Raw genomic sequence first — 27,514 nt, 5'->3', positions numbered from 1 at the left:
TTAAAAATATCATTAACTTATTGATGGGGGGGGTGGAGGGTAACGAGGAAGCCAGAAAAGCAAAATGGAGGCGGAATAAAGGTTTGCACTTCTATAGACTTTTACAGGAATTCAATTCCAGTTTGAAACCAACAAAAGCTCACCAACATCGTCCCTTATATACAGCAAGTTTTTAAGCATTACGACCTATCATTAGAATCCTAATGGTTGTCCTTGGTAGTCTGTGATAGTGGTCTTTGGTTATCTGTGATGGTGGCCTTTGGTCACCTGTGATGGTGGTCTTTGGTCGTATGTGATGGTGGTCTTTGGTCGTCTGTGATCGTGGTCTTTGGTTGTCTGTGATGGTGGTCTTTGGTTGTCTGTGATGGTGGCCTTTGGTAGTCTGTGATGGTGGCCTTTGGTAGTCTGTGATGGTGGCCTTTGGTTGTCTGTGATGGTGGCCTTTGGTTGTCTGTGATCGTGGTCTTTGGTTGTCTGTGATGGTGGTCTTTGGTTGTCTGTGATGGTGGCCTTTGGTAGTCTGTGATGGTGGCCTTTGGTTGTCTGTGATGGTGGCCTTTGGTTGTCTGTGATGGTGGCCTTTGGTTGTCTGTGATGGTGGCCTTTGGTTGTCTGTGATGGTGGTCTTTGGTTGTCTGTGATGGTGGCCTTTGGTTGTCTGTGATGGTGGCCTTTGGTTGTCTGTGATGGTGGTCTTCGGTTGTCCTTGATGGTGGTCTTTGGTTGTCTGTGACCGTGGTCTTTTGTGGTCTGTGACGGTGGTCTTTGGTGGTCTTTGGTGGTCTGTGACTGTGGTTGTCTGTGATGGTTCTTTGGTGGTTTGGGACTGAGATCTTTGGTTGTCTGTGATGGTAGCTTTTGGTTGTGGTCTTTGGTAGTCTGTGATAGTGGCCTTTGTTTGAGTTCTCAGTGGTATGTGATAGTGGTCTTCTTAATTAATGACTGCATTCTATTTTAGATTATTTTCTTCTATGTAATCTGTTCTAGATCTTAGTCACGTGACACCAAGGGGCTTATTCCCTTTATTGACCTCTCTTTTGCATTTCAATTAACTTGTATGTCTTTGAAAGATCAAGGAACATGGTTTCATTAAGATAAGTGCATCAGGTAGAGATTAAAGCTCTGACTGACGTGCTGGAGACCTGAGCTTAAATCCTTTAGTTTGGATCTTTATTATAATTGATAAACACCTTTAATAGTACAAATATTCAGGGTATCCTAGAACAATGGAGATTGCTCGGATACTGGCACGCTCTGGTGGTGAAAGAGAGGACATGTTTTACCAAAGACAAATCTAACCTCAGCTAGGCAGTTGGCCCGGAGTATTCAGCACCTTGGCCAGTTCTTTTTCCTATTCTGGAATATACATTGGCTGTGATTCAGAAGTTGGCTCCTTTTATGACTACTGTTGGTGAATGTCTTGTACTTTCTTGAAAGGACCAAGATTCAGAGTGTGCTTGTGAGATAGAGATCGTTCAAAGACTGGCACCCTCTGGTGATCATAGAAAATTGAGGTCTGATCATTGCTTGGCTGTTGTTTCGAGCTGGTTTAACCACTTCCGGAACTGCCGCACTCCGATATACGTCGGCTGTTTGAGGAGGGATATTTCTGTTATGGCAGCAGCTAGCTACCATAACCCAGGTATCCTCTTCTTCAGCCGGTGGTCCAGTTTCCGATAATGGTGGTCTCTGCATCGGATTCGCCGCAAGATCACCGTTATCGGCGGTGGGAGAGGTCCTCCCCCTCCCACCGCTCTCCCTTGCCCTCCGCCGCTTACCAGAGCCGTTGGCAGTGGCGGAGGCGATCGGGTTCTTCCTGTGGCTGGGTATGGAAAAGAGTAATGGGAAGATGGCCCCCACCCATCTCCATACCATAGCAGGGTGGAAGTGATGTCAAAACGTTAATTCCGCCCATAGCTCTTAAAGGGCCATTTTTTTATTATTTTTTTCAAATGACATGTTTTGTTTTTTTATTGCATTTTAGTGTAAATATGAGACCTGAAGTCTTTTTGACCGGAGATCTCATATTTAAGAGGACCTGTCATGCTTTTTTCTATTACAAGGGATGTTTAGATTCCTTGTAATAGGAATAAAAGTCACCCAATTACATTTTTTTAAACAGTTTTAAAATCAATAAAATAAATAAGGAAAAAAAATCTTTTTTATAAAGCGCCCTGTTGTTTGACGAGCTCACGCGCAGAAGCGAACGCATATGTGAGCAGCGACCGCATATGGAAATGGTGTTCAAACCACACATGTGAGGTATCCCTGCGATCGTTAGAGCGAGAAGAATAATTCTATCCCTAGACCTTTTCTGTATCTCAAAACATACAACCTGTAGAATTTTTGAAACTTCGCCTACGGAGATTTTTAAGGGTAAAAGTTTGTCGGCAATTACGAGCGGGCGCAATTTTTTAAGCGTGACATGTTGGGTATCAATTTACTTGGCGTAACATTATCTTACACAATATAAAAAAAATTGGGCTAACTTTACTGTTGTCTTATTTTTTTATTCAAAAAAGTGTATTTTCTCCAAAAAAAGTGCGTTTGTAAGACCGCTGCGCAAATACGGTGTGATATAAAGTATTGCAACGATCGCCATTTTATTCTCTATGGTGTTAGAATTTTTTTTATAATGTTTGGGGGTTCTAAGTAATTTTCTAGCAAAAAAAAAAATTGTTTTTAACTTGTAAAACAACAAATTAAACCCAATTTAGAGAAAGCATCACCTCATAACAAGTCCCAGCACAAGGACCTTCATGGTAGGATCACCAGGTATTCTTTTAATAAAACTGCAGATTTAAAAACATTTCGAATTTTATATTATTATGTTTAAGCTTATATTAGATTTTTTTTTCAGTTGAGTTTAGATTTCCAATACGATAATAGAATAATGATTCATTCATTATTATATTGCAGGAATCTGCATTGGCAGACATCGTAGTGCTATGCTGTTTTCATTGATAGTGGGTGCTCAGAAGTTTTTTTATACAGTGAAACCTCGGATTGTGATTAACGCAGTTAACGAGCGTTTCGCAGTACGAGCGCTGTATTTTGAAAAATTGTAATTCGGTTTGCGAGTATTGTCTCGCAAAACGAGCATGATTCAGGCCAAAGCGGTGTGCAGTACCGGATTTGGTCTGAGGTGGGGGGGCACCGGAGCGCGAGCAGAGCCGAACGGCGCCATTCGGAAATGCACGGAAAGGCCCGAGGACAGCTAGGCTGACATCTGCAAATCTCGAGTCTTTCTGAGGCTTTCCGGCGCCCCCCCCCCACCTATGGCCGCATGTGGTATTGCATGCCATTGAAGTCAATGTGGAACAAATAATTTGTTTCAATGGGAAAACTCGCTTTGATATGCGAGTACTTTGGATTACAAGCATTCTCCTGGGATGGATTATGCTTGTAATCCGAGGTTCCACTGTAGTTGTTACTTTGATTTTTTTTTTTTTAATGTGTAAATTCTGCCTACTTTTGAAATAGAAGAACGAGCACAGCAATGTCTAAGCGTCGGTGGTAGCTCAGAGAGTAAGAGTTCTGACTGGTCTGCTGGAGACCTGAGTTCAAATCCCTCTGAGGGCAGGCCTTGTGTGTCCCGGGTATTGTGCAGTACCTGAACCCCCTGATGGTGGGATGGGGCAGTGGGAAATGTTGTGACCCACTACCTTGTCCCTACAATAAAGGGGTTCAGGTGCTGTGCAGTGCCTGGGGGTGAGGCAAATAAAAACCTAAGTCCCTACTTTTGGAATGGGCTGCCCCAGTAAGACAGCCCATTCTAATTATATATGTTGCAGTGATGTCACAGACCGTGGACCGAAGAGGCGGGGTGTCCACAACCTAATGTGATGCCCACACATGTTACAGGCCTGTGGGGACCTGGGACTGGAGCAGACTGGTGGGTTGTCCATGGCCTCCAGACTTTCCCTCAGAGATTTGAGCTCAGGGTCTACAGCGTTTTCAAGCATTCGCCCTCGGAGTCTACAACGCTTCATGGGTTCAAACTCGGGTCTACGGCGCTCTGGGTCAACGCTCTTATCCACTGAGCTACTCGCCTCCACTCAATCAGTTACGTGCTCATCATCCTACTTCAGGAATAAAGAAAGAAAAGTCACCAATTTATATAAATGATCCTGGATTCGAACCTACAACTTGGAACTCTTTGGTCCATTGGCTGGCTGCTAAACCATTAGGCCAGAGCTGTGTTCCAGTGAAGGGCTTTAGCGGGCAGCCCCTTGAAGATCAACACTTAGTAACTCAAAGACTTAGTATTTAAAAAGACTCAAACCCTAGGTGGGTGAAAAGTGGGACTTAGAAGATTTTTTTTTTTCGAAATGATTTAGTACGCTAGAAGCCAGCCCTTTAAACATCAATTCTTAGTATATAAATAGTGAGGACTCTCTGTATTCATTTATCAGGCGATCCAACTGGAGCATCTTCCCTGAGATCTCCCAGACCAGGTGTTGGAGATGCTGGACTTTTTTTGAGTCTGTAAATTTAGAATTTTAGTTTTATAGCCATGCCGTGAATAAATCAATAAATATATATATATCTCCTATTTCAAGATTATAATGTGGTCTCAAATTTAAAAGAAGAAACCAAGATTCGAACCTGTAGCTCCAAAGACTACACACAGCTATGGGCCGGCTGCTAAACCCCTGAGCCAATCAGCCAGCTCACTAAGTAGCATGATGGTAAAACAAGACTTATAGCTGGATTCATGTAGATTGCCGCAACTTTAAGGCGGCGTAGCATATCGTATTTACGCTACCCTGCCTTAAGTCAAAGAGGCAAGTACATGATTCACAAACTACTTGCCTCCTAACTTACGGCGGCGTAGCGTAAATGGGGCCGGCGTAAGCGCGCCTAATTCAAATTAGGCTGAGGGGGCGTGTTTTATGTTAATGGGGGGTGACCTGACGTGATTGACGTTTTTTTACGAACGGCGCATGCGCCGTCTGTGTACATATCCCAGTGTGCATTGCGGCAAAGTACGCCACAAGGACGTATTGGTTTAGACGTGAACGTAAATTACGTCCAGCCCTATTCACGGATGACTTACGCAAACAACGTAACATTTTTAAATTTTGACGCGGGAATGACGGCCATACTTAACAATGACTAGTCCAGCTATTTGATGGAATAACTTTACGCCTGAAAACGCCTTACGTAAACCGTACTGCGACGGGCGCACCTACGTTCGTGAATAGGCGTCTCTAGTGATTTACATATTCTACGCCAAACTCAATGGAAGCGCCACCTAGCGGCCAGCCTAAAAATTGCACCCTAAGATACGACGGCGCAGGCTGTCGTATCTTAGCTAGGTTTAAGTGTATCTTAGTTTGAGAATACACTTAAACTTAGGACGGCGCAGATTACGAGTTACGTTGGCGTATCTACTGATACGCCGGCCTAACTCTCTCTGAATCCAGCTATTAATACGTGAAATGTGATCGGCGACCCTAGTATACCCCAATAGACGAACCAAGATTTGAACCTGCAACTTCAAAACCTCAGCTGGGCTACTGGCTGGCTGCTAAACCTCTACACCAGAGCAAAGCTTTAGGTTGGGGGTTTAGCAGCCAGCCCTTTAACCCCTTCCATACCGGGCACTTACGCATCTTCCTGCCCAGGCCAATTTTCAGCTTTCAGCACTGTCGCAATTTGAATGAAAATTGCGCGGTCATGCTACCCTCTACCCAAATGAAATTTTTCATCATTTTGTTCCCACAAATCAGAGCTTTCTTTTGGTGGTATTTGATCAACTCTGCAATTTTTATATTTTGCGCAACAACTAAAAAATGACCCAATTTTTTAAAAAAAATTAAGTTTTCATTTTTTTTCTGTAATTTTTTTGTAAATAAATAAGTTTTCTTCTTCAATTATGGGCACTGATATGGCAGCACTGATGGGCACCGATGAGGTGGCACTGATAGGTGGTGCTGGTATGCTGCACTGATGTGCATTTATAAGCGGCACTGATGGGCACTGGGCACTCTTTGGCGGCACTGATGGGCACTCATGGGTGGCACTTATGGGTACTGATAGGTGGGCACTGGGCATAGATAGACACTAAGAGGTGGCACTGGGTGGCACTGATGGACACTGAGGGGTGACACTGATGACATTGCTGGGCATCATTACAGTCAGTGCCCATTTGTGGGCACTGATTGGCATCGATTGTGTTTATTTTTTTTATTTTTATTTTTTTGCCCCATTTGGCAACCGGGGGGGGCACTCCCTGGTGGTCCAGTGCTGGCATCCGAGGGGGGGGGGGCTGCACTGATAAACAATCAGCACGAACCCCCCCTGTCAGACGTGAGTGAAGAAGAGCCGATCAATGGCTCTTCCTGTTTACATCGTGATCAGCCATGGTTGGACACGGCTGATCACATGGTAAAGAGCCTCCGCCAGAGGCTCTTTACCGAGATCGGAGATGCAGGGTGTCAGACTGACACCCCGCATCACCGATCGCCGCGCGTCCCAGGATTTCACAACCACTTTCCGGACGTCAATTGACCGGGCGGGAAGTGATTAAACATCGAGACTTCATAAACCACGACTTATCAAATTAAATGTTCATTGATTTCTAATTTCCCAATAACAATATTTGTAATGAGTTGTCTCACCCAAGTGGATGAAGATTGGGACTTCTACAATCTAAAAAAAAAAATTAGAACATTTTTATTTCTTTTTTTTTAATTGCACTTTAGTGTAAATATGAGATCTGAGGTCTTTTTGACCCCACATCTCATATTTAAGAGGACCTGTCATGCTTTTTTTTTTCTATTACAAGGGATGTTTACATTTTTTACTATTTTCACTTTACTTTTACCATTATTATTTTTTACACTACCAGAAGCTAACCTATGGAAGGATTTAACTATACCTTTACCCACGTTACCATTTAATTGGAGGGCAGCGCCATACACCCCAATATCACACATCTTTTACTAGGGACCTCCAGGGGAGGCAGCAGCCCAGGAATAATTTCTAAGCACAGATTTAATAAATACATACAATAGGAATAAAAGTGACCCAAATATTTTTTTTTTAAACTGTGTAAAAATAAATAAAATCAAGTAAAAGAAATAAAAAAAAATGTTACGCGCCTCGTCCCAATGAGCTCGCGTGCAGAAGCGAACGCATACGTGAGCAGCGCCCGCATATGAAACCGGCGTTCAAACCACACACGTGAGGTATCGCCGCGATCAGTGGAGCAAGAGTAAGAATTCTAGCCCTAGACCTCCTCTTTAACTCAAAACATGCAATATGTAGAATTTTTTTAAACGTCGCCTATGGAGATTTTGAAGGGTAAACGTTTGATGCCATTCCACGAGCGGGCGCAATTTTGAAGTGTGACATGTTGGGTATTAATATACTCGGCGTAACATTTTCTTTCACAATATAAAAAAGAATTGGCCATTCCACGAGCGGGCGCAATTTTGAAGTGTGACATGTTGGGTATTAATATACTCGGCGTAACATTTTCTTTCACAATATAAAAAAGAATTGGCCATTCCACGAGCGGGCGCAATTTTGAAGCATGACATGTTGGGTATCAATATACTCAGCGTAACATTATCTTTCACAATATAAAAAAGAATTGGCCTAACTTTACTGTTGTCTTATCTTTTAATTAAAAAAAGTGCTTGTAAGGCTGCTGCGCAAATACGGTGTGACAAAAAGTATTGCAATGACGTCCATTTGCGACGAAACGTTGGGTAAGCGACGTTCTGACGTCACCGCGCTCAGCTGAACCCGTAAGACGCGGGCAGGCGAATTGAGGAGCCGGCCGGGCTCGATTCTTTTACATGTGATTTGCATTCTACAACCGTGTAAGTGCATATTTTACTTTCCTTAATAAATTTGTCGTGGATTTTATGCTATATGCGTTCCTTTCCTTTTTTTGGCACATCCCGCAACATCTATCCATTGAGGCTGCAATCGGATGCCATAGACGTTGCATACTTCACCAACACATACGCTTTATCTGATCTCCTCTAATAAGAGGTCAACATCAGCTGGTAAGGGTCAGCTTTTTTTTGAGGTGGAGGCGTTTCATCCTATCATCACTTTCTGGGTTGTTTCTATACTTCTTCATCACCTGGAGCTTGGATATCTTACTTCCTGGACTGGTTTTCTTTATCCCTGGACACTGGAGTTTAATACATGTTGGACTGTTCATGTTTGTTTTAACTCACAATCCATGGACTTTCATTTGAATATTCACAGACTTTTATTAAACAATATATGTATTGTTTGTGTTTATATACACTTTCTCGGTGCATATTACTTTTTTGCTATTCATTGGCATAGTCACAGAGTTGTGTGGCACAGTTATCTGTGTTTGTTAATGCATGACACACATTCTTTTTATTTTTAGCGCAGCTTGTTTTTTCCTAATTTAGTCTTTGTGTAGTATAACACTGTTAGTTAAGCACAGTATTTAATTTTCCATTTGTTATTTAACCACTTAAGGACCGCCTCCTGCACATATACGTCGGCAGAATGGCACTGCTGGGCACAAGTACGTACCTGTACATCCTCTTTAAGTGCCCATTCGCGGGCGTGCACCCGATCGCCGCTGGAGTCCCGCAAACGGTCTCCGGAGCTGAAGAACGAGGAGAGGTGTGTGTAAACACAGCTTCCCCGTTCTTCACTGTGGCGCTGTCATTGATTGTGTGTTCCCTGATTCAGGGAAACACGATCAATGATGTCACACGTCCAGCCCCGCCCCCCCTAGAGTTAGCAACACATATGAGGTCACACTTAACCCCTTCAGCGCCCCCTAGTGGTTAACTCCCAAACTGCAATTGTCATTTTCACAGTAAACCATGCATTTTTTTTTATAGCATTTTTTGCTGTGAAAATGACAATTGTCCCAAAAATGTGTCAAAATTGTCTGATGTGTCCGCCATAATGTCACGGTCACAAAAAAAAAAATTGCTGCCATTAGTAGTAAAAAAAAAAAAAATTATTAATAAAAATGCAATTTTAAAAATAAATTTTGCGCAAACCAATCGATAAACGCTTATTGTGATTTTTATTTTTTTTTTACCAAAAATAGGTAGAAGAATACGTATCGGCCTAAACTGAGGGAACAAAAAGTTTTTATATATTTTTGGGGGATATTTATTATAGCAAAAAGGAAAAAATATTGCATTTTTTTCAAGATTGTCGCTCTATTTTTGTTTATAGCGCAAAAAATAAAAACCGCAGAGGTGATCAAATACCACCAAAAGAAAGCTCTATTTGTGGGGAAAAAAGGACGCCAATTTTGTTTGGGAGCCACGTCGCACGACCGCGCAATTGTCTGTTAAAGCGACGCAGTGCCGAATCGCAAAAACTGGCCCGGTCCTTTACCTGCATTTTGGTCCGGGTCTTAAGTGGTTAAAACAAAAAGTGAAGCTTTAGTATCACTTTAAGGCAGCCATACAGAAATCAAAATTCCACTGGTTCACAGGGAACAGCCAAATTTCAATCCATGTATGGACAGGCTCATTGACCATGTAGTCTATTGATTGACTAGCGTACAACCACCGTGTTGTGTTTTTCCCAATCGATCTGTGTCACCAGCTACCGCCAGCAACACTGATCACTGTATTCTGTCTGCAAGGTATGCTCCCCGCCCTCAGAATACACAGGCTCAGCTGGAGTGTGTGGATGAGGAATCGGCTCATTTTTTATTTTTTTCATTCAAGTCGCTGGGTGAACAGGGAAAGACAAATATTATATGGGCAGCCTTACTGTAGTGAGCTGACAACACGCTACTGCACTGAAATCCAGTATAGCCCATGTTGTCCTGTACACCTGAGCAACAAGGAAATGTGGGAAAAACAAGCATCCCACTTGAGTTTCTATTATTTCTTAAAGGGGTGGGAAGCGCTTTCCCAAGGGGGTTAGCTAGCGGGCGCGCTCCCATGTGATGCAGTCGGCGGCCATAGCCACGAGTGTATCACTCGGACCCGCCCCCCAGTGCCACGTCATTGATTTGATTGACAGCAGCGGGAGCCAATTGCTGCGCTGCTATCAATCATCCAATAAAGAACCCACAAGAGCTGGGGGAAAGCAACGCGGGATGGCGCCCACAGAGATTCGGGTTCAGGGAAGTAAAACGGGGCCGGAGAGTGCAAAGTGTTTTTTCATCTTAAAGCGGTTCTCCACCCTAAAGTGAAGTCACGCTGATCGGCACCCTCCCTCCGGTGTCACATTTGACACCTTTCAGGGGGGTGCAGATACCTGTCTAAAGACAGGTATTTGCACCCACTTCCGGCCCGGCATTCACGGGCAAAAGATGGGCATTGCGTCACATCCCGTCGCCCCCCCTGTTCTGTGCTGGGAACACTCGGCTCCCAGCACACAGCGGGAGCCAATCGGCAGGCGCAGCAGGACTCGCGCATGCGCCGTAGGGAACCGGGCAGTAAAGCCGGATCGCTTCACTTCCTGGTTCCCTCAGCGTGGATGGAGGGGGGAGCGATCGCTCGTCACCCTGCTGCGGACGCCACTGGACTCCAGGACAGGTAAGTGTCCTAATATTAAAAGTCAGCAGCTGCAGTATTTGTAGCTGCTGGCTTTTAATATATTTTTTTGAGCGAACATCCGCTTTAATGCATAGGACGCATTAAAGTGAAAAAAAAAAAACAGAAAGCTTTACAACACCTTTAATGATATCCCAAAGGTGGGTAGCAGTCTCACAACACCAAACACACTTGGGTCAGTGCTGAAATTTGGTACTTGAGCTTCTTTGGCCCATTTTTCAAGCGACAAGAAGCCCATTCAAGTCAATAGGCTGTTGGGCCACTTATGTGTGAATGCAGCCTTATGCTGTGTACACACAATCGGAATTTCCGACAAAAAAAAAAACATGGATTTTTTTTCAGACGGAATCTTGGCTCAAACTTGTGTTGCGGTCACACAAATCTTGTCGGAAATTCCAAACGTCAAGAACGGGGTGACATAGAACACTACGACGAGCCGAGAAAAATGAAGTTCAATGATTCCGAGCATGTCTAGGATTTTTGTGCGTCAGAATTGCATACAGACCATTAAAATTTTCGACAAGAACTTTTGTCGGAAAAATTGAGAACCAGCTCTCAAATTTTTGTGGTCGGAAATTCCAACAGAAAATGTCCGATGGAGCCTACACACGGTCGGAATTGCCCACCAAAAGCTCACATCGAACATTTATGGTTGGAAATTCCGATAGTATGTACGCGACATTACTGTTCCTCTTTACATAAATAGATTGACTTCTTTCCCGGCTAAGAAATTCACTAGCATTGATTCCCAGGATCGTGTCTATGTCAATAAGAACCAGGCTTCCAGCAGCTACTCACGCAAGAAATTTACAAACCTGGTTCTGATGTCAAAGGAAGTTATAAAAAGCTATAAAATAATGCTGATCTAAAGGGAGGCTTGGAATTAAAGTTGCGTAACAATCTGGAAAAAATAGACATGTGCACAACAAACATTTTTGTATTTTTTTGTTCCTTTTCGTTCCTTGGATTCGTAAAGATTCGTAATTTCGTAAGACTCAAGTTTTCCTATTCGGACCCGTTCGTATTTTCGTAACAGTTTTATTTTTGTTTATACTGAATGATTCGTAATTCAGTCTAATTTATTTTCGTTGATTCGAAATTCGTAATTTTGTTAGATAATAATTTTCGTTTAATGGATTCGTAATTTCGTACTTTCGTAAATACATAGCAACACGCGGCTAATCCATATTAAGATATACTTTCTCTTAACCCCTGTACACACGGTCAGACTTTTTGGCAACAAACTTAAAAATTAGCATTTTCCAAAAAATCCAACCGTGTGTACGCTCTATCGGACAAACTTTTTCGGTTTCAAAAGTCCGGCCAACTCCCTTCAGACAAAAATCTACGGAAAAGTTTGTTTGAAGTCCGATCGTGTGTACGAGGCTTTACACTGTACAATGTGACTCAGCACAAAAGAGATAAGGTGATTGGCTAAGATATTAAAGCGGAGGTTCACCCATGGAGAACACATTTTCCCCATAGATGGATGCTCGTTTGGTCTAGGGGAATCGGCTATTTGTTTTAAAATATGATCCGTACTTACCCGTTTACGAGATGCATCTTCTCCGTCGCTTCCGGGTATGGGTCTTCAGGAGCGGGCGTTCCTTCTTGATTGACAGTCTTCCGAGAGGCTTCTGACGGTCGCATCCATCGCGTCACGATTTTCCGAAAGAAGCCGAACGTCGGTGCGCAGGCGCAGTATAGAGCCGCACCGACGTTCGGCTTCTTTCGGCTACTAGTGACGCGATGGATGCGACCGTCGGAAGCCTCTCGGAAGACTGTCAATCAAGAAGGAACGCCCGCTCCCGAAGACCCATACCCGGAAGCGGCGGAGAAGATGCATCTCGAAAACGGGTAAGTACGGATCATATTTTAAAACAAATAGCCGATTCCCCTAGAGAAAACGAGCATCCATCTAAGGGGAAAAGAGTAAAAAAAACACAAATGGGTGAACTCCCGCTTTAAGTAAGATACATCACTCACTAACTACACTGCCCATTCGAAAGAACGATAAGTACACAAATTTACGAACAGACAAAGAAACGGATTTACAAAACACACAAATGAAAATACGAACATACGAATGAAAATGCGAACAGACAAAGGATTTAAAATACGGAATGAAAATCGTTCGTTATAGATGTCATTTTCGTTCTTTTGCTTTTTCGGTGTTTCGTATTTTAGTAAGATTGTCCAATCATACGTTCGTATTTTCGCTTGTTCATTATTTTGCTTATTCGTAATTTTCGTATTTTGTTTTTTCAGCTTTTCGGATGTTCGAATTGATCCGAATGTACGAATACTAACAAATTTGTACGAAAATCTATTCGTTACGAACGGGAACGCACATGTCTACTGGAAAATATTCATAACAAAAAAATTCAAATAATAATTAGAAAACAGATTTCCTTTACCACCACCACCCCCCGTTGGCTGGAATAAAGGCAGGACACACAATAAGTTGTACAAATATGCTTTAATGACATCCTGTCAATGTACAGTTTCTCCATAGCAGCCTCACTTTGCATGGAAAGGCACTCGGCAAGGCTGAACAACCTTCTTGAAGTTATAGAGAAAAATTACCAAAATCCGCTTGGAAAAACTGCTGGCAGGGACGAGATCCAATGTCTTCCTTTGTGCCACCATTACTCCAACTCACTGTTAACATGTACCAAATGCCAAATGTTCTGTGGGGAGGGGAGACATTTGACAGGTAAGGAAACATGCAGCAGGCATGTATATCCTTATAGATCAGCACTATGGCAGTAGTTTAGAAAGGATGAGAGTGGGTTTACATCCACTTTTTGCCCAAGAGGGTCACTTTCTATCCAAAAAAAAAAAAAGAAGCTCCTTCAATTGAGTATTCTTAAAATGACTGTCAATGAATTAAAGAAAATAAAAAAAATGAAACCAGGATGTGCAAAAAAAAAAAACTTGTGCCACCTCCCATTATTCTGGTCTTTACATTTAGGATACCTGTGCCCAGGCCCGTCGGAACCCGACAGGCAAAGCAAGCATTTGCCTGGGGCCCCAGCAGGGAGGGCCCTTGCCGCACCGCTGCGTCCTCCTGCAGTCCGGTCGGCGGTGTACCATAACCGCGCGGTACAGGAGAATCAGGTTCCTGTTCCCGGCCGGACTGACAGGAAGTGCACACACTGAGTGTTCACTTCCTTTCAGTCCGGCCCCGGGAACAGCAAACTGAATCTCCTGTACCGCGCAGATATGGTACACGGCCGACCGGACTGCAGGAGGACGATGCGGCAAGGGCCCTCCCTGCTGGGGCCCCTCACTATTATGTCTACTAGCAGCATAGAGCAGTGGTTCTCAACCTCCGTGTCAATGGCTTGGAATTTTGGACAGCTTTATTATCCAAGAGAAATTCCCAAAACCTAACCTGTTGGATGTGGTTGAGGACTGAGGTTGAGAACGACTGGCATAGAGGCCGGTAAGAGGAACCGTAGCGGGGGGCCAGGCACCCGAAACACCCAGGTGTGTGGTCAGAGGCCGCTGCTTTGCAAGAGATCTTGGAAACTGACAGTGGGACAGAACAGTATTCTTTTACAGGTTTGGCCCCATGAAAGATTCAATATGGCCTCATAAAAAAGATAGTGTAGATAAGCATACCATCATCCAAGAAATTTAGAAATCAGAAGTTTGGTCCCCAAACCAAAATTCCCAAAAAAGAGCAGGGGCAATTGAACTATATCAGTACAGGTTGAAAAGATAAATTCAAGTATAACACATATATAGAAAAATAGATATTTTATTTATACAAAATCAATGGAAAACTCCACATAATTCATATACAATTTAAAAGCATGGTGACAAACCATATATATCACCAGTATAATGGTCCCCAAGAGGGGAATATCACAGTGGGATTGTAGGTCATGAAAAGCATCTCGACTAGTTTTGCAGTCTATTGCTGTTTCGTCAGGAGAAACATCGATGACCCTGGCTGATATAGGGCAATGCTTTATTTCCCGGGACCCATGACACTTTATTTCTGCATTCCAGATACTAGTCTATTGATTTGTACGTCCCCCTAGTCGCCGCAGGGGACCCCTATGGTGACGCCCCCATTGCCCTATATCAGCCAGGGTCATCGATTTTCAACTGACGAAGCAGCAATAAACAGCAAAACTGGTCGAGATGCTTTTCGTAACTGTAACAGAATGGCCCGGGACACCCAGAGACTTTTGAAGGATGTGGGGTACTCCTGTGCCAGCGTCACTAATGACTCTTGGGTCTAGGGTCATCCTGTGCCCCTTTTGGGCATAGGGTGACTGAGAAATTATAATTATAAATAACATGAGATGGGACATTAATGATAATCCATGTATTGCAGGATATCTTGAAATATTACAAGTTGTTCTGAACTCAACAGGTCAATAGGCTCCTGAAAGACGTTCCATTGTCCATTGTGTGATGTCAATTCAGTCCGTAAAGGTGTTAATTCAGCCTGGCTCCTAAGACCTCTCATTATGTATGCCAATACTATTTTGTGTGTGGAATGTACTTGTCAACTGTAGTAATTAGGTCATGTTAAATCGGTGCCAGAACGTCTGACATAGAAATGTGTATTATGCAGGTGAATCATTTATTGTCGGAGACGGGATGTCTGGGGGATGACTAATAAACTCCTCTGAATGTCATTATCTAAAAGAATGTGATTGAAGCCCCATTGTGTGATGTGTGGGTGGAGAGTTCCTTTGATTACTGTAACATGCTTGTAACTGCATAAAAAGCTGAGAGTGTACCATTAAAGTTCATTCATTTGAACACAGAGCGTATGTCTAGTCTTTCTGAGGGGAATTCTTATGGATCGTGTCTGCTGGCTTGTCGGACTGTCGGATAAGCTGTCGTGGGTTGATGGAATGGAGTATCGTAAACGGTGGTGACCGTTACAGTGACCTCCAAACCCCACTGTGATATTCCCCTCTTGGGGACCATTATACTGGTGATATGTATGGATGTCACCATGCTTTTAAAAATTGTAAAATGATTATGTGTTTTCCCATTGATTTTGTATAAATAAAAACTATATATAGTTTTCTATATATGTGTTCTTACACTTGAATTCATCTTTTCAACCTGCACCAAGATAGTCCAATTGCCCGCGCTCTTTTTGGGGAATTTTGGTTTGGGGACCAAACTTCCGATTTCTAGGTTTGGCTTCATGACGGGTTTTTTTAACACAGAATAGCTGCAACAATGACGTCTCCAGCAGGTGCCAAGTCTGATATTCACATTCTTAAAGCGCTATGTTCGCCAAAGAATCTTCAGCGTCCAACATGCTCCTGGGCATGCCGGAGACCTGATCTCCTATTCAGCTATGTGGTTCCTTCCGCTGGTAACTACATCCCTGTGTCCTGTAGTGGGGTGCAGTAGTGCACAGTGCATAGCAGTGGGCATAGGCACCCAAAGCGCCCAGAAATATCATACTCTGCTTTAGTCCATAGCTCTACAAAAGAGCAGTTAGGACTTCCCACCTGCTGGAGAGTCATCTTCACCAGGGAGCTTCTTTTTTTTTTTTTGGAGAGGGATAGAATCACTTTAACAGGGGGAAAAAAAAGTTAGGTTTTAGATATACTTTAAGGGTGCATCCACATAACCATTTTGTCTGTGCAGCTTTTAATGCATCCAACTGTAATAAAAGATTGTCGACTCAGCAATTTTCCCATAAATTCTGTCTGGGTATATTCTATGCAGAGTTGCGATTACTATCCCTAGAAGGCAGAATTAATGACAAACTGGAGCCTCTTGCTCCATTGTTCTGCCTTCTGGGGATTAAGCGTCTGACTTCCAGAATAATTCTCACCATGGCAGAAATTACATAGGAGCGATTTATCGACCACAGATCTGCTCTGCAGTTTGATCACCACTCTCTGGAACGCTTCTAAAAATACTTAGTTTGCATTATTATTGGAGTACACTGAAAAAAAAATGCTCATGTTCAATTTATCAAGCAATTTTTTTTATCTAAAGCAATTTTTCAAGGTTTCATCCATGCTCCCTTAGCTTTATTGGGCTTCCAGATAAGCCGTCTCTTGACAGGAGAGCAAGTGGCCTCTTCGATTGCATATTGTTGCACTTTGCAGGGTAGGCCAAATCCATGAAGTTAAGGGCATCTAACAAAAGCCATCCACACCAACGTGTTGCAGTACACTGGAGAAAAGTGCTGACATTTAGGTTTGCTGGCCCGCACTTTGCCTTTTGGACTAGAATTAAAAGAAGTCTTAAAATAAAAAAAAAATAAAAAGAAGAAAGAGGCATCTAGAATGCATGTCAATCCAATATGCATGAAAGTGGCCCTTTCAGGTTAAAAAATGCAGCTAAAGGTTCTGTGCAATAGAAGGAGGTATTATACGCACCTCCTACCTCTCCTGTGTTCCAGTGCTGCATCCTCCGTCAGACCCTTCTGATGTCTGGCGATGACCTCTACATTGCTGCTGTGTCCAGTAGTAACATAGGGATGGTAGAAAGGTACCAGCAGTCAGTGGGGAACACCTGACAATCCAAGTGTTGAATATAAAAAAAAAAAAAACAACATTGATGCCGGGCTGGAACAGAATAAAAGATGGAGAGATGGGCTGCCAGATAGGCGAGCATGAGACCCTTTTTCTTCCAGGGAACTTTAGGTGCATATGTTTAGAACCTACATTACCTGCATCTTTGTATTTAAAGAGAAACACTCATTGACCAGGATCACAAAGAATTTGCATTATTTAATTATTTTAGGTCTGACAGTTGCTGCCTGTCCTCTGTCTGAACTCACAGTGCTGCCTATGTGCATAAACATGTTAAATCAGAGTAGTGTAGCCATCTATATTCATCATATCCGACACTCTCAGTAGTTGGTAGACATCAGGCAGTTCACAGAATACTCCATCAGTTCAGTTGGCCCTGACCCTCAAGCCAAAATGGGTCAGACTCAAAGTATAGGTAAATATTTTATAAGTAGGACTGCACAATTTTAATAATTTAAGACCGAATTATATAGGATTCTACTAGAGGAGTTGCAAATGACTTACCTAAAGCACTAGGTAGTTCTCATAGATTTTAATGTTTTACTGGCATGAAAGCTGGTTCTTACAAGTAAGGTGAAAAATTATTCCAGAAGCTGCAATGTAGGGGATGCAAGCCCTCGCCAAACCTTGAGGTCCTCTAGAGACAACTTTGCTAGAAGCAAATTTGAAAATGTATGGAGACATCCTTGAAGGTGTACATGAAAATCTGCACAGACTATACCTAAAGGGCCTCATTTATCAAAATATCTAAAAGAAGTCCGTCTCAGGCAGCCTCTCGCAGCAGTCAAATTATCGTATGTTGGAAGACCCTAATGAAGAATTAATTTGCTCAGGTCAGACTATTGCCTGGTTGAGACAGTTCTTTGCTTAGATGTCTTAATAAACAAGACCCTGAGATGAACCCCCAGCATTTCCTTCTTTCATCAAACAAATCACAATTCAGGATGCACACAGATAATTAATGATGCATTAGCTTTAAATAATCCCCATACGGCATATTGCCTTCTTGCAGACAACCAACAAATTGCACAGCTACCCACTCCAGCAGTAAAAAAAAGTCAAGAGTTATTTTTTTGCCTGCCTTTAACCATTCCCTGCCATGGAAGCTAGCACAGAGCTGTGTAGATGTTGCATGCAATTCTGGCAGTTGTTCGGTTAAGGCTGAATATTCACAATGCATAAAAGCCAGGGAGGGGGACAGCGTAGCATTGAGCCATTGTGACTGCCATGCACAAGGTGCAGAAAAAACCCAAGATGCAGCAGTATGGTGAAACTGCCTTGGCCCTCTCCAAAACTTAGTGGGCCATACAGATAGGCCTGGTGTCAGACCCCATTACTGAACCCGAATTAAAAAAAGAAAAAAGGCAATTATGTAAACTGTTTCTTTGGAGAGAAAAAGTGCAACGCAAAGCCAAGGCCAATATGCAAAAAATAAAAAAAATAAGAAAAATCCAGGCAAAGCCAGTGGGCTGGCCGTTTGTTCAGGGCAGCCAAAGCAGGGGAGGCTGGTGAAGGGAGCCTGGGAGTCCCATTTTTTATAAAAAGTACATCACTGTCTCCCAGCTGCCACTTGAATCCAAATGCTAGAAAGTAGTAAATATAAAGCATTCTGGTGCCTATTGTGACTCTTCCTGAGCTTTGTAACCGGAAGGCTTGTCAACGCCATCCTTTGCTCCTCCATTCTGAATGTTCCTCGGGCATCAAAAGGTGCAACCACATCATCAAATCTTTCTACGACGTTCTGTACAGATGGCTACAATTGCAGCAAAAAAATGCAAAGAGAAGAAACAACCACATTGTATCATCATGCGTTATAATTTATGGTTTCTTAAGTCCTAATCATATCTTACCTCTATTTTTGATATTACGCAACTTTTGTGCTATGTCAATTTTCATAGTCAGCTTTTTTGCCCCTATTTCTCATTCTCAAGCACAAGCTTTTTCTCAGCCTGCTTGAAAACTTCAACAGAGCCCATGTATTTTAGATATTCGGAATAACAATCTTTAATTATGAACTGCCCACACTATATCAACATATTATAAATGTCAAGCTACTGGGATCTGCTATAATAACCGGTTCATGCACTTTAATTCTCTGTCCATGGAACAGTTAAGCTCTTTTCGCTTTGTCCATTTCCTATTCTTTAACACTTGGAGCAGTTTTTTTTTTTTTTTAAATCAAGCGCACACAAAAGTATTGTGAACTCCTTGGCCTCTTTCATCGCCCAAGGGTTTGGCTGCAGTTTTTGGAGACTATGGAAGGGGCGTTAAATACTTTTATACAGAGAAGTAGTAGAACATACTCCTGCAAATTCCCAAATTATGGAAATACAGAAAGGAGTGGAAACTACCCTTTCCTTCAAAGCCAAAAACCTCAGTAGCAATGTACATGGCAAGGAACAGGAGTCGGAAAGAATAAATAATCCTCCTGGGGCCCCCGAACCTAATAAGCAAGCCACTGAAAGATCAGATGAGCCAATGTCCTCTAAAAGCAGAATATTGACTTTTGGTTGGAATTCCCCCTCAAAGACCCAATGCTTTTCAATTAGTGATGCTTAGGACAACATATCTCAGGAGAGGTTTAGTGACTCAAACATGCATTACTGTTTGCATGCCCAGCACATTTGTAAAATATGTTTGATACATTTAAAGTATCAAATACACATCAAAAATGAGTTGTATCCACAATACAGTTCCTAAATCTGGTTACAAAAACGGAAGCCAAAATCTCATTTAACAATAAAAGTATCTTTTGCTGGTACCCCAGTAAGCAAAAGGGGCAAAAAGTCATATATTTGCTCCAAAGAAATCTAGGTATATATACACATTCCTTGCATATATCATTTAAAAAAAAGCCCTCGTTTATCTATTGCCTTTCCTCGAGATTGTAACTTGTAAATCATTTTGCCACATATACAAAGTAGAATCGATTAACAGGTTACAGCATTAAGTAAAAAATATTGACTTATCTACATTATAGAAGTTGTCACTAGAACCCCCCCCCCCCCCCCCCCAAGACCACAGAACAGTATAAGGCAACTGAGTTAATTGTGGATATACATATCATAGTTTAAATACAACTTAAGCAGTTGGCATGCTGTAGTCAGTCAACTTGACTCATGCAAAAGGCATCAGGGATACCAAAACAAATTATAAAAAATAAAGCACCAAAATGACCGCGGATCAATAAAACTTTTTGATTCGGGTCAGTTGGTCAGTAATTACATCAGTATTATAGGTTTGTTTGGTAGCTTTTAAAAGACTTTATTTGGTAAAAAGAGAAAAAGGATTACGAAGCATTCTTAGGTCTCTGGAGCTTGAATGTTCTCCTTTACGCTAACTAGAGAAAATTCTATACAAAGAAACCTTTTGAAAAAAAAATCTGCATTCTTAGGTCTCTGGAGTTTCAATGTTCTCCCTTATGCTAACCAAAGAAAATTCTATACAAAAAGAAACGTTTTAAAAAGTTAGCTCACTTAGGGAGCATGGAGGTTTCAATTTTTCTGTACATATAAACAAGAGTCCATGATATTAAATGAGGGTTTCAGGTTTTACCAAATCTCAAATAACCAAAAAAGACTATTGATTTTCTCTCTTTCTTCTCTGGTATTCCACTACAAATAACTATTTACATTTAGAAAAGATGTCTGATAAGGGTGTAGTACCAGCAGCCAAAGTGGATGCTGGTGGACTACATCTTCCATCTCTGGTGTTCTTTAGTGTTCCTCTAGCCTTCCATCTCTTGTGTTCCCTTTACTGAGTATCTGAAGCCACTTCTTCGGAGCTGCCTATTTCCATATAAGGAAATAAGCCTCCGAGCTGCACGCTGAAGTCAACTGCTATAGGACAACTCAACCTTCGACATTCAGGGAGGTCTAAGGAAGACAGCAAGAAACCAAAAAGTTTCATGAATCTCTGCTACCTGCAACCCTTGACATTACAAAATTGCTTATGAATTGCGTTTCAATAAATGCAAAATTTGTGAGAGCTATATGAAGAAAGACTGTGTGAGGTTTGGAAACACCATTATACAGAGAAGGAAGATAAGTGATCATGGATGTGGTTGCACCTTTGGAAGAGGAAGTCGAGGAGGAGGCCCTTGTTTTGGGCACAGTACATTAGCGGGTTGTTGTCAGTATCTACAGAAGTTCAGAAGAATTGCAGGCATTAGTCTATTTCCCGGATGGCCATCCCATCTCACCATAAGGTCCTTCCCCAGTGGCTGACCTAGGAGGCGGGCCACAAGGGGTACATAGGTCAGAGTCTGTGTCGGACTCCCCCTCAGCAATGTAAGGACGGACTTTGCCGACGGGGCCAGGACCCGCCACTGCCCCATTGTTCAAAACCTCCAGGTTCTCCTTGGACTGGGAGATGCTGAAACCGCTAAAAGAACGCTCCAATTCTTCATGGTCCACAGATGGAATAGATATAGAGGTATCACTATCTCTCAGGGCTGCATTGTCTCTCTCTCGTTGTTTGGCAGATGCTTCTTCACCAGCTCCCAGTCTACTCCCTCCATAAGCAGAAAGTGAACGCTCATGAGATGGAGGAGGAGGAATCCTCACCATAGAATTTGGATCGCCAACTGGAGATGAACCATGACTGTGCCGGTGATATGGCTGTTGTTGCTGCCATGAGGTGGATGGTGGGCAGTAGGGGGTAGAACTTCCCTGGGCAGGTGGAGCACTAAAGTTTTTTTGGCCCACTGAGCTTGTGGAGCGGATAATCTTGGTGATACAGCTGTTTTTTTCTCCAGGATCCCTGCTGTCTTCTGGGCTATGATATGGAGGTGCTGGCTCACGGTCCTTGGCTCCAAAGTAAGCCTCCGTCTCTGAAGGGTGAATCCCCATCCTCTGCATGTAGATGTTTACCAGAAAATCCAACTTCTTTTCCATGGAAAGCACCTGCAATAAATCACGGTGGTAAATTATTCCAATCATTATCAAGACACACAGCAAAACTTTGTCTAAGGTTTTGGACATTCTGTCACAAAAGTAGTACTTTTATTGGCATAACCTAAAACACTGATGCGGTTGTGTCTTAAAAGAGAAGCATAGCCAAATCTTTTTGACCATGCTTCTCCTCTTGGTCCCAGTAGGAACTTATTTCTGCAGACCTGCGACTAAAACCCACTGTCAGCCGCCGTCACAGAGCCGATGCAGGCTCTGCAGTGATCCTGCCAATAATGTCCTGATCCACATACATGCCTGACTGGCATCTGAATCAGCCTATCAGTGCGCCTCAGAGCTCGAGCTAGCCGATCCTGCCCCCCTCCAAAGCCTAGCATGCCAGTGGGCACTGAAGGGGTAAAGCAAAAAACCTGGTTATCGTCAGTCTCTGCCAATTGAAGTGGTCATGCGATTGCTCAGTTCTTTGTCTTACAGCTGGTCGGGGACAGCCGCAGTATTGGATCAATGCTGCAGCCACATTGGCGAGTATAGATGTTTATTTTATTTTTTATTGTCTCACACTTCTCTATTAAAGACAGGCGGTGTAGGAATATCTCCTATATAAACTACAGACTGCAAGAAATAAAAAATGACGGGGTCAAAAAGTACCCCTGCAATGAGCTAAAGCAGTTTCTGCAGTAGTAGTTATCACATTAAACGTGTTCTGGAACATTGCAGGCATTTGGCTGCTTATCCAAGTAGCTTTTTCAGTTTTGTTGGGTGTCAAGAACATGCCCCTGGATTTATAGTCACACAGGAAACGCAAACAAAATCTAAAAACGCTGGTGTCAAGAAAGGTGTCAGGGTACCTTCCTTCATTTTCTTGGACAATCAATCTGCCATGACACATTTCATGATGAAGTTACCCTCTATGCTATAAATGGGATATGCGCCCAATACTCACAAACTGAAAGTCACTCAGATATGTGGTGAAATATCTTAAACAGTACAGAAAAAGTCCAGGTTAAAGTGACAACCACTAGATATACCATGACCTGGACGAATTAAAACATTTAAAAATTGTGCCCTTTAGGTCTCTCAAATTGATCACGAGTGGAACCTATACATACAACCGTCTGCCCACTTACAGTGACAAACCTCCAGTCATGGGAGCTTACCTGCTTCTCCACTTTGCCCAAACGGCCCATCATGCTAGGGTCCTCAGGGATCTCTGACTCGGTTCCACCCTTGGTTCTGTCCTTTTCCGTGATTGAACCTCCTCTTCCAACAATCTGGTCCACTCTACCAAGAGCACAAAAAAAAAGTAGCCCAGAAAGCCAAAAAGGTTAGTCACCTTGTGCAGACAAATTAGATTTTTCTCCTGCCCCACTGAACCAAGAGAAGCTTCTCATCTCTCAAAGAGAGACATAAACAATCTCAAATCAAGCATTAGCAGAGCCTTCTACACTAGAAGCCACTAAACCATCTACAAAGGCTTTATCATTAATCTAACTAGATGAAGCTCAACACAGAGTAGCATGAAACCCAAAAACATTCCCCAGGCCACTGTGGAAGAGTCCTACAATAGTTCAACACTTGTCAAAGATGGCAAAAATTTGGCTTTACAATAACCATTTAGGCGTTTCTCACTAGAGGATAAACGTTGGTCCTTGAAGGTCTACAACAGACCTGGATTTGGAAGAAGGCAATGATTTTACTGGGTTGACCAGAGCTTACAAACATCATTTTCAGCAAGTTACTGAAACCATAAAACTCTGAGCTCAGAGACCACCAGGAATTGAGTTGTGGACCTCTAGAAAATAATTACCAACAAGGCTGGGAGAACAAGATGTGAAAAATGCTTCAACTCTTGTACAACCCTTCCAGTGGCTGTCCTAGACAACATCATCTACAGAAAACATTTCCCCAATCTCTTTTCTACAATTCATCATATCGGTCTAGAAATTATATGCAGACAGGCTCCCACAAGCCGGCATGACATGTGATGGGGACACGTGCACTTAATGATGGGTGGGTAGGGGTCCAAGGTAGAAAGGACAAAGACAGACACAGTGACAGCAGAGAGGATGAGGTGGGGTCAGGATACTGCAAGGCAAAAAAAAGCAACAGCCTAGGAGAAAAGCCTGCTCTACAGGCCTTAACTCACGTAATTTCTCTCTTAGGGCAATAAGAAGAGTCCCTTGTATTTCATCACAAGACTTTTGGTTATGTCAAAGCCATCTAGGAGTCATTAGAAATTAAAGCAAATTGGAAGTGTTCCACTGGAGTGCCTATCCTAATACTATACTTTTGCCAAAGTGAATTTGAGAAAGGTGAAAAGGATTCAATGGCCACTGTATAGGGACAGTGGATTTCTAGACATTCCTTGTTAAAGAACATTTAAATACTGAGCATTCTATCTATATGGCCAAAATAAGCTACATAATGCGCTGGGCAAAATCAAAAATAAAAACACACAGCACATCTCTGCAATACAGCCACATTTTTCATATTCTGTCTCGTTAAAAATGCTGCAAGTGCAGTGCAAATCCAGTGAGCTCCTAACTTCCTGTTTAAGCTGATAGCACTGCCTCTGCTGCACTGAAATGCGCCGATGCTGCAGCACAGAAGAACCCCTTTCCCTAAATTAATTTAGAAAGCATAAGCTGGGTATTCTGGATTCAGCCTTAGACTATTAGGCAGAACTAAGAACGTTTGGATTTCAGTGCAACAGAAGACCTTCACTTTTTCCAAATTTTGTTATGTTACAGCCTTATTCCAAAATTGATTAATTTCATAATTTTCCTCAAAACTCTACATAACAATACCCCATAATGACAACGTGAAAGAAGTTTGTTTGAAATCTTTGAAAATGTATTAAAAGATAAAAAAAAATAAGAAAATCCCATGTACATAAGTATTCACAGCCTTTGCCATGACATTCAAAATTAAGCTCAGGTTTATCCCGTTTCCACTGATCATCCTTGAGATGTTTCTAAAACTTGATTGGAGTCCACCTGTGGTACATTCAGTTGATTGGACATGATTTGGAAAGGCACACACCTTTCTATATATAAGGTCCCACAGTTACCAGTGCATGTCAAAACACAAACCAAGCCATGGAGTCCAAGGAATTGTCTGTAGACCTCCGAGACGGGATTGTATGGAGGCACAGATCTGGGGGAAGGGTACAGAAACATTTCTGCAGCATTTAAGGTCTCAATGTTTAGAGTGGCCCCCGTCATCCATAAATGGAAGAAGTTTGGAACCACCAGGACTCTTTCTAAAGCGGGCCACCCAGCCAAACTGAACGATCGGGGGAGAAGGGTCTTAGTCAGGGAGGTGACCAAGAACCCGATGGTCACTCTGACAAAGCTCCAGCGTTTCTCTGTGGAGACAGGAGAACCTTCCAGAAGAACAACCATCTCTGCAGCACTCCACCAATCAGGCCTGTATGGTGTAGACTGGCCAGAGGAGAGCCACTTCTCAGTAAAAAGTCATATAACAGCCTACTTGGAGTTTGTCAAAAGGCACTTAAGGACTCTCGGACCACGAGAAACAAAACGCTCTGGTCTGATGAAACAAAGATTGAACTCTTTGGCCTAAATGGCAAGCATCATGTCTGGAGGAAACCAGGCACCTCATCACTTGCCAATGCCATCCCTACAGTGAAGCATGGTGGTGGCAGGATCATGCTGTGGTGTTTTTTTAGCGGTAGGAACTGGGGGACTAGTTGGTATCAAGGGAAAGATGAATGAAGCAATTTACAGAGACATCCTTGATGAAAACCTGCTCCAGAGCTCTTTGGACTTCAGACTGGGGTAAGGGTTCATCTTCCAAAAGGACAATGACCCTAAGCACACAGCCAAGATAACAAAAGGGGGGCTACAGGACAACTCTGAATGACCTTGAGTGGCCCAGACAGAGCCCAGACTTGAACCTCTCTGGAGAGATCTGAAAATTGCTGTGCACCGACACTCCCCATCCAACCTGATGGAGCTTGAGAGGTCCTGCAAAGAAGAAACTGACCAAGCTTGTGGCGTCATACTCAAAAAGACTTAAGGCTGTAATTGGTGCCAATGGTGCTTCACCAAAAGTATTGAGCAAAGGCTGTGAATACTTATGTACCTGGGATACTTTTAATTGATTTTTAATAAATGTGCAAAGATTTCAAATAAACTTCTTTCACGTTGTCATTATGGGGAATTGTTTGTAGCATTTTGAGGAAAATAATGAATTGAATCCATTTTGGTATAAGGCTGTAACATAACAAAATCTGGAAAAAGTGAAGCGCTGTGAATACTTTCAAGGTTTACTGTATTTTAGGCAGGATAGGGGGAAGGATGATGGGCAGGGATGGGGTAAGATGATGGGCAGGGATGGTGGAGGGAAAGTTTTTAGCAATAGTTAGTTATGGTTTCTGCCACTTTAACAGCTCACTGGATTTCTGTCAGGATCAATAGATTTTTTCCTGTACTTGTTTTTAAAAGAGGCAAACCATGCTGAAATGTGTATGTATTGCATACATGTTTTTTTTTTAAATCTTGCCTAGACACACAATTTAAAGTAAAAAAAAAAAGTCAACCCTGCAACTAAAGCCTGTTGCATTTCATATTCGTAATTGTTTTTCGACCTCACCAAATTACCATCAATACAAGTCCAAAACAGAAACCACCACAGCCAAGCTACAGGTCCTACAGCTGAACGCAGAAACCATTTTTGCACTCCAATTTGGTAGAACACAAAATATAACCTAAAATCTGACTAGATCTACTGATGGTCAGATAAGAACTGCAGGCTTTCAATGAGATCTCGAACCTCAAATTTATTACGTGAATGGAGAGATGTGGGCTCACATTTAATACAGTCAGCCTATTTAATTCATTCTTAGCTACATTCAACCGAAGAAAATGCTTGAAGGGAAACTGCAAACTAAAATGGACTTCGAAATGGTAAAAAATAGTTTGAGTTCAGTTTGAGTTCTGTGCTATTCCGAGATCCTTTGATATATTGCAAAATCGGCCTTCACCACTACGGTGGCAACCATCCAAAGCAGTTTCAGGAAACTAACCGCATGCCTCATTCCTCATCAGCCTTTTTTAAAAAGGTATGCTTGTTGCAAGTACAGTTTTGCAGACCAAGCCAATATTTCAGCAAGCAACCCATCAATGCACTAGAAGCCAATGCCATTACTCACTTTGCCAACATTTGGCGATGGTTGTGGTTCCTAGTGAATTAACGGGCCTAATGTTGGTCATGCCCATATCAATATCCATCCTCAGTATCAAGGCAACAAACACTTACATGGCATGCTCCTTACAGTTACCTAGTCTTCAGGACCCCGAAACCCCATTAAGAACAAACTGTCTTTAAGAAAAGTTAGCAGAAACATGGAACTACTGCTCAGTATCAGCCACGATGCCATCTTTGTCATGCTCCATTAGTCCACATGCGTGCATGCAAAAAAAGAACCCAGAGCCAAAATGAAAAGACTAGCGACATATATAAACAAAAACAAAAGATGCTCGTCTTCTCAATCTTATGGCAGCTCAAA

At 42.5% G+C, this 27,514-nt stretch overlaps 2 protein-coding genes across 7 annotated transcripts in view; both read right to left on the bottom strand.

The window, feature by feature from the left end:
• Positions 1–240: 240 nt before the first annotated feature.
• Positions 241–15,722, bottom strand: LOC120918331 (submandibular gland secretory Glx-rich protein CB-like). The gene is made up of 2 exons (XM_040329869.1): positions 15,615–15,722; positions 241–879 (listed from the first exon to the last, which is right to left on the bottom strand). The coding sequence occupies exons 1-2, from the start codon at positions 15,720–15,722 to the stop codon at positions 241–243; spliced, it is 747 nt and encodes a 248-aa protein (XP_040185803.1).
• Positions 15,723–20,310: 4,588 nt separating this feature from the next.
• Positions 20,311–27,514, bottom strand: part of KCNQ2 (potassium voltage-gated channel subfamily Q member 2) — a 70,254-nt gene continuing 63,050 nt past the window's right edge. For all 6 annotated transcript variants that reach the window (XM_040331380.1, XM_040331384.1, XM_040331381.1 and 3 more), the window contains 2 exons: positions 23,139–23,262; positions 20,311–21,975 (listed from right to left, as the gene is read on the bottom strand). In XM_040331380.1, coding sequence (XP_040187314.1) covers positions 21,244–21,975; positions 23,139–23,262 — 856 coding nt within the window. In that variant the 3' untranslated portion in view covers positions 20,311–21,243. The remainder of the gene's footprint in view (positions 21,976–23,138; positions 23,263–27,514) is intronic.

Source organism: Rana temporaria, chromosome 12 (assembly GCF_905171775.1).
Source record: "Rana temporaria chromosome 12, aRanTem1.1, whole genome shotgun sequence".
Taxonomy (NCBI): domain Eukaryota; kingdom Metazoa; phylum Chordata; class Amphibia; order Anura; family Ranidae; genus Rana; species Rana temporaria.
This window is presented reverse-complemented; position numbering and strand designations above follow the sequence as displayed.

What these genes read in the sequence shown, in the direction of transcription:
- LOC120918331 (XM_040329869.1), bottom strand. Translation starts at nt 15,722, where the DNA reads ATGAAGCCAAACCTAGAAATCGGAAGTTTGGTCCCCAAACCAAAATTC. An exon ending in TTGAAAAGATGAATTCAAGT is followed by an intron (nt 880 to 15,614) that starts GTAAGAACACAT and finishes CCACTATCACAG; the next exon opens with ACTACCAAAGACCACAACCA.